Source organism: Eschrichtius robustus, chromosome 13, assembly GCF_028021215.1.
Source record: "Eschrichtius robustus isolate mEscRob2 chromosome 13, mEscRob2.pri, whole genome shotgun sequence".
NCBI classification, from domain to species: domain Eukaryota; kingdom Metazoa; phylum Chordata; class Mammalia; order Artiodactyla; family Eschrichtiidae; genus Eschrichtius; species Eschrichtius robustus.
Window position 1 is genome coordinate 356541 of NC_090836.1, and position 17314 is coordinate 373854.

A 17314-nucleotide genomic window follows, 5' to 3' on the forward strand; every position below is an offset into this window, starting at 1 on the left:
CAGGTGAAGGTCCTTCTTCGCAAAGTCCCTACACAAGTCTACAGGGATCATGGACAATCAGGGAAACATGATACCACCAAAAGAAAACAGTAAACTTCCAGTAACTGATCCCAAAGAAATGGAGATACCAAATTGCCTGAAAAATAATTCTAAATAATTGTTCTAAAGATGCTCGGAGAGCTACCAGAGAACACAGATTAACAATTTAAATAAATCAGGAAAACAATACAATTAAAACAGAAGTTTGACAAAGAGATAGAAAACATAAAAAAGAACCAAAGAATATCGAACTGAAGAATTCAACAGAGAGCTTCAAAAGCAGACTGGACCAAGCAGAAGGAATCAGTGAACTAGAAGGCAGGTCATTTGAAACTGTCCAGTCAAAGGAGCAAAAAGACTGAGAAGGATTGAAGAAAGTCTATGGGACTCCATTAAGAGAAACAACCTACACTTTAATGGAGTCCCAGAAGAAGAGAGGGGAAAGGGGGCCGGAAACTCATCTAAAGAAATAGTGGCTGGGACTTCCCAAATCTGGTTAGAGATTTAGACATTGAAGTTCATGAAGCTCACTGGTCCCCAAACATACTCCCTTTGAACAGATGTTCTCCAAGACACATCATAATACTGTCAAAACTACTGTCGAAAATCAAAGACAAAGAGAGATCTTAAAAGCAAGAGACAGGAAGTTTATCACCTACAAGGGAACCCCCATAAGACTATCAGCACATTTCTCAGCACAAACCTTACAGACCATGGGAAAGTGGGATGATATATTCAAAGTGATGAAAGGGAAAACTGCTGATAAAGAAAACTGTATCCAGCAACACTATCCTTCAGAAATGAAGGAGAGACAAAGGCTTTCCCAGACAAAGAAACACTGAGAGCTCATCACCACTAGACCTACCTTACAAGGACGGCTGAGAGGAGTTTGTCAAGCTGAAATGAAAGGATGCTCGTTGTAACAAGGAAAGAGACTGAATCAATTCAGTGGGAAAAGAGTAGCATTTTCAACAAATGGTGCTGGAACAACTGGATGCCCACATGCAAGAGAATGAAGTTGGACTCCTATCTCACACCATTCACAAAATTTAGCTCTAAGTGAAACATGGATCTAATATAAGAGCTAAAAGTATAAAACCTAGAAGAAAACAAAGGAGAATGACTGCTAATGGGTATGGGGTTTCTTTGGGGGGTGATGAAAATTTGCTAAATTTAGTTTGTGATGATAATTGCACAACTCTGTGAAATACTAAAAACCTCTGAATTGTACATTTTTAAATGATTGAATTTTACAGTATGTGATGTATATCTCATTAAGGCTGTTTTTTAAAAAAACTAAGCTATTTAAGAGTTTCCTTTTGTAGAACATGGTTTCTCCTTATGAAGCCTTTATTCTGTTTCCCTTGAATCCTTTACCGGCAGTTGAATCAGCTTTGAGGAGACTCTTAGGCTTACTTACTCCACCGAGAGGCAGAAAAAGAGTGAGTGTGGAAGTAATACATGCATAAATAACACCAGTGCTGCACCTGGAAGATGGGGGCTCCTTGAGATATCTCGCATCCACACACGTGCCTCCGACACAAGGGTTTCCTTCCTGTTCACTCACTGAGCATCCGTCCCCCTCCTCTCCTCTCCTCTCCTCTCCTCCGCTGCCCCCTCCCGCGTCCCCTCCCCCTCGCGCTCCCCTCCCTCTCAGAGCGCCAGGCCGGGAGCCCGAGCAGGAGGACCGCCTTACGTGGTACGCTGTATGTCTGGAGACAGTAGGCCAGCCCCATGGGTTGCACCGCTTTCTCCCGGCTGTCCTGCATCTTCTCCAGCAGCAAGAGCAGCTGGAAGGGGACACTTCTCCTCCGCTCCTCAGCTCCCCTGGGCACCGTTATCCTGCCGAGTGAGAACAGCCACGACCCTCCCTGTCACCACGATTCTCAGTGCCGGGGGCACACCAGAAGCACCTGGGAGAACTTTCAAAAATCTCACGTCCAGGCCACTCTGCAGATTAACTACATCAGAATTTCTGGGGGTGGGCCCAGTTCCCAGGATTTTTAAGTTTCCCAGATGATTTAAACATATAGACAAGGATGAAGAGCTACCGTGTTAGCAAATCAGCTATAGGGGAGTATCCTCTCGAGAGGGGGATCAGCACAGCTGCGGCCTCACCCCTCTCCCCACCCTGCACGGCAGTCACACCAAAACGAAGGGTAGGTGCAATAGGTCCTGCGTCCACAGCAAAATGGCCAGCCTGAAGTTCTCCAAAGGTCAAAAGCAAATATGATCTAGGTTCTGGGAAGGACACATGAAGGAATGTCAGTGTATCTTGGCAATGATTTGTTTAATCACTGGCATCTCTCAACTGCCCATGCCCATGGAAGGGGAAAAGGAGAAAGCAAAAGGCAGAAAAGAATGAGTGATAAAGTTTATGTATGTGAATATATACATATGGGCGTGGTGCTTGAGTTCCCAAGGAAATTTGCCAGTCAGTCCTGGCGGAGTCTCAGCATCTCTCTGCAGAACCGGTTGAGAAGAAAGAAGGGTTCTCGGGCTTCCCTGGTGGCACAGTGGTTAAGAATCTGCCTGCCAACGCAGGGGACACGGGTTCGAGCCCTGGTCCGGGAAGATCCCACATGCCACGGAGCAGCTAAGCCTGTGCACCACAACTACTGAGCCTGTGCTCTGAAGCCCGCAAGCCACAACTACTGACCCCACGCACCACAATTACTGAAGCCCGTGCGCCTAGAGCCCGTGCTCCGCAACAAGAGAAGCCACCGCAGTGAGAAGCCCGCGCACCGCAACAAAGAGCAGCCCCCGCTCGCTGAAACTAGAGAAAGCCCGCGCACAGCAACGAAGACCCAAAGGAGCCAAAACTAAATAAAAATTTTTTAAAAATCATTAAAAAAAAAAAAAAAAAGAAAGAAGGGTTCTCACGGTGTGTATACTGTGTGGATGTGGATGTGTTTCGTTTGAGAAAAATCAATAGACTCATAGACCTGCCCGTTGATTTGACACTGGCAGGGTCCCCACTTCCTTTTAACCAAATCAGTGGCTGCCAATCTGGCTACACTTTAGAATCACCTGGGGAATCTTCTGAAAAGTACGAATGCTTGGGCCCCACCCTAGACACCCACCTAGGCCCCAAGTGAAACCAAATATCTGGGTGTGGGATCAGCATTTACATTTTTTAAAAATCATCTTAGATGATTATAGTATATAATCCAGATTGTGCAAAACAAGATCTTTTCTCTGTTAGCTTTTGGAAGTAGACTTCTAAAAGTCCAAACCACTGTGAATAACTGAATAATTGAAAACATAAAATAATACACACATTTATCTGCCCGAACAATTGCCTTACCTCTTCAATATCTTGGTGAATTCCATGTTCATAACGAACACCTGGATCAGGGCGTTAAGGCAGCAGGTCTGTCCAATGTTGTGTAAACCGACCGGGCCTATGAGGAGCAGAGGGAAGATACTGAGGGAAAGCCCTGCCACAGAATTCAACAAACACCAAACATTTCTCTAGACCCTCCTAAGGACATGAAATTCTATAAGGTACTCCCAGAGGCACAAAGAATTCACTAAGGAGCTTGGAAACAAATTGGAAAGGAGAGAGAAACACGAGCCTCTGCAAAGTGAAATAGCAGCAGAAGTTTTAACAGTCCATTAGGAAAAGAGAGGCCACAAGGAGGTGTATCACTCGTTGTCAAACTGGTAACCCAAACAACAGTAATAGCAAAGGAAGAGAAACCTTACAGACAGCGCATCGGGGAGAACTAGGGGCCCTGCCCACCCAAGCTGCCCCTACAGAGCTGGCTCACAGCGGGCAGCTACGGGCTCAGAGGCGAGAGTCATCTCCCAGGCAATCTACTCTGGGCCCCGGGGGTAAGGCCCCTGCCCAGGCCCTACCAGGTGGTGGAAGGGAATCAGAAGAAAGCTCTGGGTGAGATCCACCTCATCTAAATTCACCTTGAGAGGCTGGAAGCCACAAGGAACTTATGAGGATGTGAGAAAACCAAAAGGTAGTATTTCTCTGACCCACTAGCAACCAACCTCCCCTTTCCCACCCAACCTTGGGCTCCGCAGACCCCACAAGGTGCATAATTTAAGAGGGAGGGAGTCCACTAATCTCAGAGCTCCCGGGGAAAGGGCTCTGGTGTACGAGCTGGGGCAGTAAGAACGTAAGAATCCGTGGTCAGCAGGAACCCGATCAGCAGAAGCACTTTGTCACCAGACACACTAGCACCCGGGGGAAGGCTGGGGGCCACGACATGCCAAGCACAGGATTAAAGCAGCTTCCACAACAACCTCATTATTCTTCCCAACAATCCTATGGGCTCAGGATCATAATCATCCCCATTTCACAGATGCGGAAGTGGAGGCACAGAGAGCAGCAATCGTCAACCACAAAGCTCTACGGTCCAGCGGACGAACAAAGCATTTCTGCGCAGTCAAGAGAGAAGACTGGGGTTCTCGGCCCATTGGGAGCCCGGGCTCGGGGCTCCCTGTGCCTCTTCCCATTGCTGCTCCCATCCTTCTCCTAATGGGCTCTGCTGAGAAACGCTGAGACAGCCAAGACCGGCCTAGGGACCCGGCACCTTACCCATCAGCGGTCACTCCAAGACCCCCGGACGGCAGCTGCAGGGCGTCTTCAGGAAGGCACGACCTCACTTCCGGGAAGAGCTCTCATGAGCCGGCCTTGGCGGGACCTCTGTGAAAGCACACCGCAGAGGAAAGGATGAGAGAAGGGGAAGCACGTCCAAGTGATCAGTTCTGATCCCCAAGAGCCAGGCTTGGGGGGAGACCAGAGTCTGGGGAGACTGGCCTGCAAAGCTCTAGGGTGAGAAACGACAACTCGGCGAGACTCCGTCCCCTTGGTCCCTCATTCCCACAGTGTCCTCATTGGGACCCATGGCCACAGCCTCTGCCCTGGGCCCTCTGTTCTGGCAAATGGCTCGACGTTCACCAAGGGGTCCAGACCAGACACCTGGGTCTCCCTGCTCCTCACTCCCAGGCCCTCCACTGCCTGAAGGCTGCTCAAAGCCCTCTCCTTGCCATCCACACGCTGGCCCCAAGGAAGCCTGTCCTGGCTCCCGGGGCGGGGGCTGCTGCGAACGCCCACGCGTGTTGTACACAGGGCCGTTCAAGTAACTGGGGCGGGGAACAGCTATGTCTGCCTGTAGCGGAAGGTGGTGACCACTCACACTCTGGCGGGACAGGAGCCCTTCACCAGGCCGCTGGGTGTTGGTGGTCAACGGCCCCCAGTTGAGGCCCCCTCCAGAATTCACCCCAGTGAAGAAAGCTGGCCCGGTCCCTATCCAGAGTCTGGACGATGAGGGGGCCTAAGGGCCTTACCACCTGCCTGAAGGGTCGCCCAGCCCCCGAGCTACCCTTAGCATTGGCTGAGGCCTCTGTCGCAAATTTTGGGAGTTCAAGTCCTCCGTTTGCCCACCTGCTGTGCTCACCCCTGGGTGTCGTTCCCAAGCGTGCTCCCCAGGAAACCTTCCCCACACACAGCTCAGCTGGGACTACACCGTCAAAGGAGGGCAAATCAATGGTGGGGCCTTGAGTCTGTTGAGCTTTCTCAGACAAAACACACACACACAGGGTATAGAGACTTCTTCTCAACGGGCTCCACCAAGAAATGCTGAGACTCAGCCAGGACTGGCTGGCAAATGTCCTTGGGAACCCAAACACCACGCCCATATGTATACATTCACATAAATAAACTTTCTGACACATTCTTTTCTGCCCTGGGCTTTCTCCTTTTTCCCTTGCATGGGCACAAGCAATTGAGAGAGACCTGTAATCAAATATTCTTGTTATAATGTGAAATGGAAAAAGCAGTATATTTTCAACCATTTCACAGTGATGCCTGATATAGCAACAAAACATTGCAGAATATTCTGGCTGTTTTCAATTTTTTGCAGTTATAAAAAAAACTGCAGTGAACATTTTTAGGTATAAAACCTTTTTCTACCTATGTGACTTTTCCTCAGGCAAACCAAAGGTCATGGACACAACAAAACTGCAGCTGTGAACCACGTCATGTTAACCAGAACCAACGTCTTCCTGGCAACACAGGCTTCAGCCACCTGTAAGTTCTCCCCAGGTGTGTGGGAATCTCAGGAGTCTCTTGTGTTTTGGAGTGAGGTCACAACCATCATACCCTGTCCCTACCTGCCCTGGAGCGCCCACTGGTGTCTTCAGGGCACTGCCCGACACAGCAATCCATGCACAAATGTTCCCTCGTATCTACAAGCAGGGCCTTCACGTGGAAGTGGGATCCAAGCCCAGTCCTCCCACTGCCTCGTGCCTTTTCATTTCACCAAGTTCTTCAGCTTTGCGGGCAGCCATCTCTCCCCAGGGCTCAGGCCTGCCCCCGGGTCTAAGCTCGGGCACAACCCATGCTGTTTCCTCAATCGCTCCGCTGTCCCCGTGCAAATAAACCTGTGGCCTTCAGATACAACCAGACGCTAAATCAATGTCTAGGAGGGGGGCCTCCCTGGCGGTCCAGTGGTTAGGACTTCGCCTTCCAATGCAGGGGGTGCGGGTTCGATCCCTGGTCAGGGAGCTAAGATCCCACATGCCTCGCGGCCAAAAAACCAAAACATAAAACAGAAGCAATATTGCAACAAATTCAATAAGGACTTTAAAAATGGTCCACTTCAAAAAAGAATCTTTAAATACCTAGGAGATATTCTTTTTTTTAATAAATTTATTTATTTATATTTTTATTTTTGGCTGCATTGGGTCTTTGTTGCTGAGCGTCTGCTTTCCCTAGTTGTGGTGAGCAGGGGCTACTCTTCGCTGCGGTGCACAGGCTTCTCATTGCGGTGGCTTCTCTTGCTGCGGAGCACGGGCTCTAGGCACGTGGGCTTCAGTAGTTGTGGCATACGGGTTCAGTAGTTGTGGCTCACGGGCTCTAGAGCACAGGCTCAGTAGTTGTGGCGCACGGGTTTAGTTGCTCCACGGCATGTGGGATCTTCCCGGACCAGGGCCCGAACCTGTGTCCCCTGCATTGGCAGGTGGATTCTTAACCGCTGTGCCACCAGGGAAGCCCTAGGAGATATTCTTAAAAATATAATTACAAGGTCACAGTGTACGAAGTTTAAGCCTCTTAATATACGTAGCTAAATGACTTGCCCCCGTCTGTACTCTAGCCAGTGGCTCAGAGGCCCGTCAGGACTCAGTGGTTTAATGAAGTAACCTAAGTTCACTGATGTTCACGAGGGTAGGGTTCGTGGGGAAAATGAGTCTGGATCTGAGTTTATTAAAGAGGAAAGGGTATGGTTTAAAATAAGGGGCACCTTGAGGCAGGGCAGGTGTTGTGCAAAAAAGCCCAGGGGTTTGGGGGAGAAGCGTGTGGGGAAGAGTGTGCAAAGGACTGTGAGAAGACCTGCACGGGTGCATCCAAGCCAGGACTGGAATAAAATGTAGACGTTCCAGAATTTTAGTTTTTATAAAAAGTAAGTGGTCACTAGTGGCCAGGGAAGTGCAAACCTTGACCATAATGAGATAGCATTTTACACTATTCAACTGGCAACAGTTAAGAATTCTGATGGAACCAAGTGTTGGAGGGGATGTAGATAAATAGGGTCTTTTATATACTACTAGGGGAGGGTGTAGAATGGTACAGTCGCTTGGGAAAACAACCTGGCATCATCTTGTAAAGTTAAACATTCACTTAACTTCAACCCAAAAATTCAAAAGAGAAATTCTTACATGTGTCCCTGGAGACATAAACAAGAATGTTCATAGCAGTGCTGTTTGTGCAGCAAAAACATGGAAACAATCCAAGCGCTCGACCCAAATGTCAGAAGAATGGGTACATGAGCTGTAATAAATTTACACAATGAAATAATATTCCTCAGTTGCACCTGACTGAACATGTCACAATAGGGTGAATCTTAGAAACACAATGCTGAGTCAAAAGGCAATTCTTAGAGGACAATATCTAATATTTCTTTTTGTAGATTCAAACTCAAGGAAAATGAGACATTATGCTGTTTAGGCATCAACGTGCATGTGTGACAAAGATTTTTAAATGGATAACGAAGATCAAAAAGACCAGGTCAAGGACTTCCCTGGCGGCACAGTGGTTACAACTCTGTGCTCCCAATGCAGGGGGCCCGGGTTCAATCCCTGGTCAGGGAACTAGATCCCACATGCATGCTGCAGCTAAGAGTTCGCATGCCACAACTAAGGAGCCCGTGAGCTGCAACTAAGGAGCCCGCCTGCCACAACTAAGACCCGGAGCAGCCAAATAAATAATAAATAAATAAATATTAAAAAAACAAAAAAAGACCAGGTCATTACCTCCAATGGGCAGGCAGAGGGATGAGACAAGTAGAGAGCATGTAATCGCCAGTAATGTTCTAGTTTGGGGGGAAGGGTTTCATAAGTGTTTATTTTATCATTAACTAGTTAATTAATTAATTGGAACTTGGAGTCAAGGCCAGTGGTCTGAGGCAAACAGACATGGTCTGATGCGGGTGTGGAGTCATTCTCCGCAAAGAGCACACACACAGCCCAGCAGTGAAGGCACAGCTAACTCAACTGCTGACAGATCCGAACCACAGATCACTTCCAGGACTTGCCCCAACAAGCTCAGTTTTAATTGACTGGAGAAGTCCTTAAAGGCAGATGCCCTTAGATCTCTCTCTCCAGTGAGAAAAGCAGAAGCCAAACCAGGCGTGGGAGTGTCGGCATTGCCCCCTAGTGGATACATGGGAATGTCCCGGTGGACGTGGGCTGAAGACAGACTGCCAAGGCTGGTACCAACTAAACAGACAGGAGCACACACCCAAGGACAGATAATAAAAGACCTAATACGAAAACCCTGAATCATACCGAAAGACCAGTCGTTCCCACCTACTGCCAGAGCACTTAATGATAGTGGCACTGCATCCAAATGCACGCTAAACGTTGTATGAAGACTTACGTTTTTCAGATGAAGTAGGAAAGTACCAAAGCGTGGCTTCACTTTATTATTATTCTTCATCTGAGATCTGCTCCTTGGCCTCAGCCTTTGAAAGGCCATCCACCAAACGCCCACCTCAGTCCCCTTCTGGTGTCCCTGCACTGGTACACAATCAAGTGATCACTTTGGTTACCACCCCATGTGACCAGTGTAACAAAAAGGGGGGGGGGTCACTTGGATTAACTGTTAATATCTGAATATCCAGTTGCAAATGATCCACACAACTTAGGGTAGAAAATCTCATATATTGTACTTTGTATGTTGAGATATAAAAGCATAATTTTCACTGCAAAAGAAAGATGCTGTAACAGTGAATTGTCTGGGCCATTATATGCATAAAATTATTTTAAAATCTTAAAAAAGGAAAAGAAATTAATACATATAGTAAAGAGAATAAGTTTGCTAAATAGTTTATAGAGGATATTATATCTTTTTTGGCTTACAACTTTATTAAATTTTTAAAGTAATTGAGAATAACAGAGTTAGACTGTATCAAGTCTAACAGAGTTAGACTTTGCAAAATTGTTTGGTATGCCAGCCTTCTCATACTATTAAACAAAATAATCTTTAAGAATTGTATTTAAATTTTAATTATTTAATCCCAATTAAGCCATGAGTCTTTCAAGAAAAAAACCCTATTTGCGGGCTTCCCTGGTGGTGCAGTGGTTGAGAATCTGCCTGCCAATGCACGGGACACGGGTTCGAGCTCTGGTCTGGGAAGATCCCACATGCCGCGGAGCAACTGGGCCCGTGAGCCATAGCTACTGAGCCTGCGCGTCTGGAGCCTGTGCTCCGCAACAAGAGAGGCCGCGATAGTGAGAGGCCCGCGCACCACGATGAAGAGTGGCCCCCGCTTGCCGCAACTAGGGAAAGCCCTCGCACAGAAACGAAGACCCAACACAGCCATAAATAAATAAATTAAAAACAAAAACAAAAAAACCCTATTTGCAAATTCTTCACATCTTGTGAAGATGAATTAAAACCAGAACATCAGCTTTACCACTTATCATGAGGAGGAAAAACTCCAAACATATCTACAAAAAAATCAATAATTAAACCATCATTCAATCCAGGTGTGATAAAGAATATAAAAAATCTGAAAAGAACCAAAGCACCCAAAACACAGTTTGTTCTCACTAGTCAAACTTCAAAAACCACAGACTACACACATGAATCAAGCACACTGCTCTTTGTAATGTCTGGTCTACTTATGGAGGCTAAAAACTGTTGTTCAAATGATGGCTTTAGACTGTCACTCAGTTTAATAATTGGAAATAAAACTCTCAACTTTTGACAGTTACCCAAACTATGAATCCTAGGGACAATATTGCTCTGGAAAATACATTCCTAAAAATAATTTTCCTGAATTATATTCTGCTGTGCGCACCAAAAAAAAACAGTGATAATTTTAAATGTGCTACTTCTATATCATGTATATCAGGCATCTGAACAGGCAGAAACAACCAGAGCCTCTTTTAAACAGCACGGTGGGTTAATGGTGAGTTCAGTCAGATTCTCTCCTTGCAAGTCTGATTGAAGAAATATTTATAGACTGGAAAACCCGTTTTTTAAATGTCAACACCATACAGTTGTCATCAACAGTGGAACAAAGAAGATGCAGGCTACGAGTGGTTTGGGAATCACAGACTTAGTCAGGGCTGACTTGGTGAGTACACAACCTGTGTAGCTGCACAGACTTGCACTCAGAAGAGCCCGGCTTGGTTTAATGCTCTCCTGTTGCAGTCCTGAAATTTTTCACAATTGTTTAATAAGGAGCCCCACGTTTTTACTTTACTGGGGGACCTGCAAGTTATGTAGACTGTCTTGTATATAGTGTTTTGTTCACATCCTTCAGTATGCGTACAGGAGGGTAATTATAGCACAGAAGAATGTAACAAGAAATCCTGGTCAGAGGAGAAAGATGGGGAGACGGTTTCATCATCCTTTGTCAGAGACTTTGGAATAGTCTCGTCAAGTACTTATGTGAGATGTTCAAACACTATGGGGTAGCAGACACTATGTGTTTAAAAGGCTACTAAGACAGTAAGGACCACAAGGGGGGGGAAAAAAAGCCCTAATGCTGTAGTTTTCAGAACTTAGCACCTGCAGTTTGTTCACTAGAAACTACACTGAAAGTCTTCTTGAGAATCCAAATATTTCTCATGCGATACCTGCTGTAAGAGCCTCCCGTTCTTCAGTCCCAGTGATGTGCTGAAATTGGTGTGCGTTTAAGCAAAGGTGAGGGGCAAGTGGCCTCAACTGTAACCAAATACTGAGTCTAACACTCAGCCCTTCAGTGTTCTGCCAAAAGGTGTAAAAGCTTTCCTGAATGCACAGAGATTTTCAGTGTGTTTTCTCAATTAATGGCTACTAAGAGTTCAGTTCTTATCTGAAGGGGAGCTGGGGCCTCAATTTTTTTCTTTTGTTCTGCTAAAATATTGGCATCCACTGGTCCAGCATCTCAGAAGCAGGTAGGCAGGTCTCTGGACCAGCCACAGCAGCATCACCTGAAGTTTGTTACAAAGGCAGGATTGGAATCTGCCTTTTGACAAGATTGCTAGGTGACCTACGCAAGCATTAAGGTTGAGAAGCTGTTCTAGACAAGCACTGACCAAGCTCAGGCTGCAGGGGACTGGCCACCGGCATAGAGGATTTCCTGCAGACCAGCTACCTTCAGGTCATTTCACGAAGACTTTTTTCAGTTCAGTCCCAGCTTTGCTCTCCCTAAAGGTGCATGATTCCCGGCTGCTCTATTTCGATTTAAGGGGTCACCAGTGAAGACCTCCCGGTGTTACTTGTGCAGAGAGATCGTTCAGTCCGGGTGCACAGCAGCAGCGAGCTTCTTATTCACACACTGCTACTGGGAGTGGACACTGCCACAGCTAGCCTGGACGACCACTTGGCAACGTGTACCACGACCTTGAAAATGACCCCAGTGGATGCCTGTCATTTCTGCCAGCCCAGTGCCCCACCTTGTGGTAGCATACTCACCTTTTCTTTACAAACACTATCTCCACTTTCAGACTATGAGGATTGGGTGGAGCCCACACACTGCCTGGCTCAAAGGCCTGGCCACTCAGGGCCCAAGGGGACTGTTTCAGCAATGGTCACGTGACCCACTCAGGGCTGATCATACTCAGCCTCTTACAAGGCGTTTTAAGCCAGAAGAACATAAATCAGACCATCTTTTCCACCACAGGAAGAAAAACCACCAGCCAAGGAAAAGAGCCAATGACAGGAAACAGAACCAAGAGACGGAGAAAGAGACAGAACCCTGAGGCTGCCAGCTGAAGCCCTGGATCCAACCCAGCCCCCAGCTGCCTGCCACTCACAGTCGCCTCTGCTGTTCTTAACATCAGTTTGAAATGGGTTCCTGTCACTTGTAGCTGAAAGACTACTGATTAACACTGATTCTACCTTGGGATTCTATCTTCAAGAAACAAAGACACAAAGATCTATGTAAAAGACTGTTCACCAAAGTTCATTTTTACAGCCTGTTTTCTTTATGTGTTTTACAAATTGTATAGTCTGAACACAATTTTATAAAACATAAATCTAACTACATATACACACAGAAAAAGGACTGGGACAAAACATCAAAAATGTCATTAAAGGATAACTCATTGGTGGGATTACAAATCATCTTTGTCTTTTTCTGGATTATTTCTCTTAATTTCCAAATTTCCTATAATTAATTAATATGTGATTTAAAATAAGCAATAATTCATTTAAGGCACAGATTTAATTTCTTTTAAGGGAGGCTTTGTTTGGCAATAATGTTCCTATTCCAAGATCCAAAAAATTAATGAATTGGGGATGAGAAGTCTTAAAATTTTTTTTCTCAATTCTGTTATAAAATGTGAAGGAAGGAGAACATCTGAAGTTGGGAAACAGCTAAATATAAGTGGCATAATTAACAGATTCATGTTAAATGGCTCAGATAACAAAATCTCTTTTCTTAGTAAATATTTACTTTCAATAGTCATAAACAGCTGTTCCTCTTACGAGGCTCAGCCTAGGGAAGTCAAACTGAGAGAGAAATGATGGCAGTTGACAACTCCATGAGCGAAAAATAGGACTTTGAGACCACATTGAGGGAAATCTGATGAAACAGTAGAAAGGGACCAGCCTGTTTTCCAGAGACATTATTCTGCACTGTGCCAAAACCTCGAAAATACGACAGTAAAACCCAGGAGGCATCATTTGGGCCGGCTGGCAGGCCAGATCCCAAAGAGCAACAGAAAAAGGCAGGAAACTTCAGCGCTGATCACAGATGAGAGATAGGTTAAGTGGGGCAAAAAAGGAAGGAAAATAACAGAAGCATTCTCTATGAGCAGGGATGCACTTCAACCAGTTGGCCAGTAATCACCCCCAGAGTTTCTTGTCCTGAAGCCTTTGTGGTGTAAACAGAGCAAATAATGAGAGCTGTGTCCTTTGTCCTCTCTTCCAAGGAAAGAGTGTAAAAGTTGTTTTAAAGGAAGTCTGAATTTTGTGGTATCACTCGGTTTTGGCCCTGTGTCCATTTAGATTTTAGCCTGGGATTCTTTGGGAAACTGCACCCCTGGAAGAAAATGAGGATTTCTAAAAGAATTGTTTCAGCAGCTGTTAATGTTAGTAAGAACACAGCAATGTCTTTGAAGATTCTTTAGACAGCAACAGCATGCAGGATTTCACTTTTGCGACGTTAGTCTCTTCCACTGAGAGACTGATTTGAATTATATTAGTCAAATAGCGTCCAGTTTTAAATTATTTTATAATTTTGTATTGTTGGAAAACACTCAAACTTTGATTCCTGGGTGTTATCGTGTGTTTTTAGTTTTAGGCATCAAATTAAGATCTTTGCATTTAAATGGTTGAAGAAAGCAAATTTTAATTTGTTTTCAAAATATTATCATTAATAAATAGTGATCCTATCAAAAAAAAAAAAAAAAAGGAAGGAAAGTGAAACTTAAAGATCTGAGAAGGATGGGGAAAGGCAAAGTGACCTAAGCAGCTGGTGACAGGGAAAAAGAGAATGGATATATCCCAAGGAAGCTGAATTTTCAAACTCAAACCCTGACTCAGAAAATGGGGTCCAACACAGGATTCTTAGGGCAGTGAAACTATTCTGATACTATAGTGGTGGATACATGTCACTGTACATTTGTCAGAATTCACAGAATGCAGAGAACAATGAACCCTAACACGAAGAATGGACTTTGGATGATAATGACCTAGGTTCATCAGCTGTAACAAACTGTTAAAGGTGGAGGCCGCTGTGGAGTCAAAGGAGGCAGCAGGGCATATACAGGAACCCCCTGTACTCACTCAATTTTGCCATGAACCTAAAATTGCTCTGAAAAGTGAAGTCTAGTATTAAAGTCTATTATTTAAGCAAAATTTTTGGTTCCAAAGAACTAAACTAACATAGCTCCCACCCTTCCAAAAATTTTTGCCCTTAAAATAAATGGGAGGGGCTTCCCTGGTGGCGCAGTGGTTGAGAATCTGCCTGCTAATGCAGGGGACACGGGTTCGAGCCCTGGTATGGGAAGATCCCACATGCCGCGGAGCAACTAGGTCCGTGAGCCACAACTACTGAGCCTGCGCGTCTGGAGCCTGTGATCCAGAGCAAGAGAGGCCGCGATAGTGAGAGGCCTGCGCACCGCGATGAAGCGTGGCCCCCACTTGCCACAACTAGAGAAAGCCCTCGCACAGAAACGAAGACCCAACACAGCCAAAAATAAATTAATTAAAAAAAAAAACAAATGTTCAAGTACAATTGGTGTCTTTAAAAAAATAAATAAAATTAAAAAAATAATAAATGGGAGACGTGAATGATAGAAACAGCTGGCTTAGACTGGCCATCACTGTAGTCACAGAAACAACTGGGGTCTTCAGAGAAACAACATAAGACATGATGGAAACGTGGGCTGGCCCTGGTCTCTAGCTGGGCTCTTCACTCACCACTAGATTCTCTACAAGGAGGACTGACTCCATCCTTAAATGCTCAAAGAGGAACAAAATCATCATGCCTGGAACATGACACAAGCCTCACAGTCTTCTAAATCCAACCCATCATGGCAATGACAGATTCAGACCTCATTCTTAATCATTCGTGTGTGTTTCTCAAGTGATGGTAATGTGCTGGGCACACAGATTAGAACACTCCACATGAAACCCATTTTCCCCTCTGCAAGCTCATCATTGTGTAAAAGTGCCCAAACTGTGCAACGCATTTTTCTTTAGTGAAAATACAAAAAGCGGTGTTTTTTTCTTCAGTTATTTGATAGTGATCCAAAAACCAAGACGGATCTGTGCACCTGTATTAGTCCGATTTGTATGAGCACATTAGACCACCTGGATGACTAGGTCTGAACCCTCCGCCTCACTCTCACAATATAACACCACAAAGAAATGTTTTAAATATTTGCCTCTTTTTTGAACAGTTTCAAAGTATAACTACCTCAATGCTGTAAAGCATGAAGTTAAAGGCTCTGCTTTAGTTTTCAAAACACTTTGAACCCAGATTTTTCAGGGGTCATAGAATAGAGCTTTAGGTTTAAAGGTCTAAATTTAGCTTTCTTCCAGGAAAAGAGGGAGACGGTAGGAGGCGGATTTTGCAATTTCTTCTTTAATTAAAAACAGCCGTGCAAAAAAAGTCCAAATAAATATATCAGCGTGGGAAAATTTCACTGATCTAATATACGTATTAACGAATACAGACCATTATTATAATTCGCTCAGCCCAGAAGAATCCCATAATTATCCACGTGGCATCTGAGCACAGCCCCGTTGTGCCTTCCCTGGAAAGAAAGCTTCCAAAAGTATCACCAAACTTGCCTCAGGTGCAGCGAAGCGTCAGACCCGCGCTGCTAAGTTGGATGAGGGAGAAACTCAGCAACCGCGTCCGGTCCTCCAGGCAGCGGCGTGGCGGGCGCTGCGGGCGGGGTGAGCGGGGCCCCGTCTGTCCCCACCTAGGTCTCCAAGTCTCGGTCCCCAAGCCTGTCCCCGCGTCTGCCTCCGCGCCTCTGTCCCCACCTCGGCCCCCGCGTCTGTCCCTGCGACTCTGTCCCTGCGCCTGTGTCCCCACCTCGGTCCGCGCGCCTCTGTCCCCAAGCGCCGAGCACCTCTGTGCCAGCACCTCTGTCCCCGCCTACCTCCCCGCCCCGCTCCGCCCCGCCGCCCAGCTTTCGTTTCCTGCGAACCGAAAGCGAAACTCAACCGAGGCTTCGCCTCAAGGGCCCCGCGTTTCGCCCCCGAGCGCGGAGCAGGTGCAGCCGAAGCTGGTTTCGCGCTTAAACGTGCGCGCACTTTGCGTTACATGCCCTTTCCCAGCGGTTCCTAGAAGAAGCGCTTCTTTTGACATTAGAAGATCCTCGTAGTAATTAGGGGGCGTCTTACAATCGTTTGGCATTTCGTAGTACACGTGGCAGCATGTTTTTCTTTTTTAAAGCCATAATATAATTTCTTAAATTGGGTACCTTAAAATCGATGGCTGGTAGATTCGATGAAATACGGCACATGGGTACCAAGCCGTTATCACACCGTTCTGCTCGGAGGGGAGGACCCACTGTGATGCAGAGCAGTTGGGGAAAAGAAAGTGAACTGCCTCTTCCTGCTTAGAACCTAACATACACTGGATCCCAGAGAAATGCCAGGCTCGCTTCTAAACTCTAAACCTAATTCAATCTATGCAACAGTCTCCTGATGTAGGCCCTATTTTTATCCCAATTCTATAGGAGGGAATATTAAATTTCAAAGAGGTTAAGTGACCTGCCCAAGGTCACGAGATTACAAGTGGTAGAGCCAGGATTCCAGAGGGGTCTTAACCTTCGGTCTTAACCCCCCACTGCCACCGCCTTGACTTTAATTTCACCCCTTCATATGAAATGCCAGATCTGTGAAATCAGGGGCTCACCGGGTGGGCATGCAGATAGGTTAAGGTTCAAAAAGGGATGGACAACTTGCACGCGTGAAACTCTTGTTACCTCTTCAGAATGCACTTCACGTGTGTAGACCCATGGGTTGGCAGCAGAAGGGTTGTCTGCCAGGGGCCTCAGATACCTTGCTGGACAGTGGTAGATTTGTGCAGGGAAGCAGAATGGAATCTCCTCACAAGTGCTCAGCCTTTCGGAAAGCCATCCACTGACCAGGTGTGAGGGTGAGAGGCTTCAGAAACCCAAAGCTGCCAGGGCCTCACTGAGGCTGCGGCGGGTTTGCAGTGAGGTATTCTGTTCACATTGTCCTGGTGTGAAGATACACGTAGCATAACGTGTCTGTTAGAAGCTTGAGCAAGGCACATGTATCCATGTTGCATATACCTGTCGGTGTGCATGAATGCACGTATACCCTGCACATAAG

General features: G+C 46.0%; 1 protein-coding gene across 3 annotated transcripts in view; it reads right to left on the reverse strand.

The window, feature by feature from the left end:
* USP18 (ubiquitin specific peptidase 18) overlaps positions 1 to 16079 on the reverse strand; it is a 28487-nt gene extending 12408 nt beyond the window's left edge. For all 3 annotated transcript variants that reach the window (XM_068560745.1, XM_068560743.1, XM_068560742.1), the window contains exons 1-4: positions 15794 to 16079; positions 4595 to 4702; positions 3347 to 3443; positions 1736 to 1881 (exon numbers count right to left, since the gene is read on the reverse strand). In XM_068560745.1, the coding sequence (XP_068416846.1) occupies positions 1736 to 1881; positions 3347 to 3443; positions 4595 to 4598 (247 nt within the window). In that variant the 5' untranslated portion in view covers positions 4599 to 4702; positions 15794 to 16079. The remainder of the gene's footprint in view (positions 1 to 1735; positions 1882 to 3346; positions 3444 to 4594; positions 4703 to 15793) is intronic.
* Positions 16080 to 17314: the final 1235 nt, after the last annotated feature.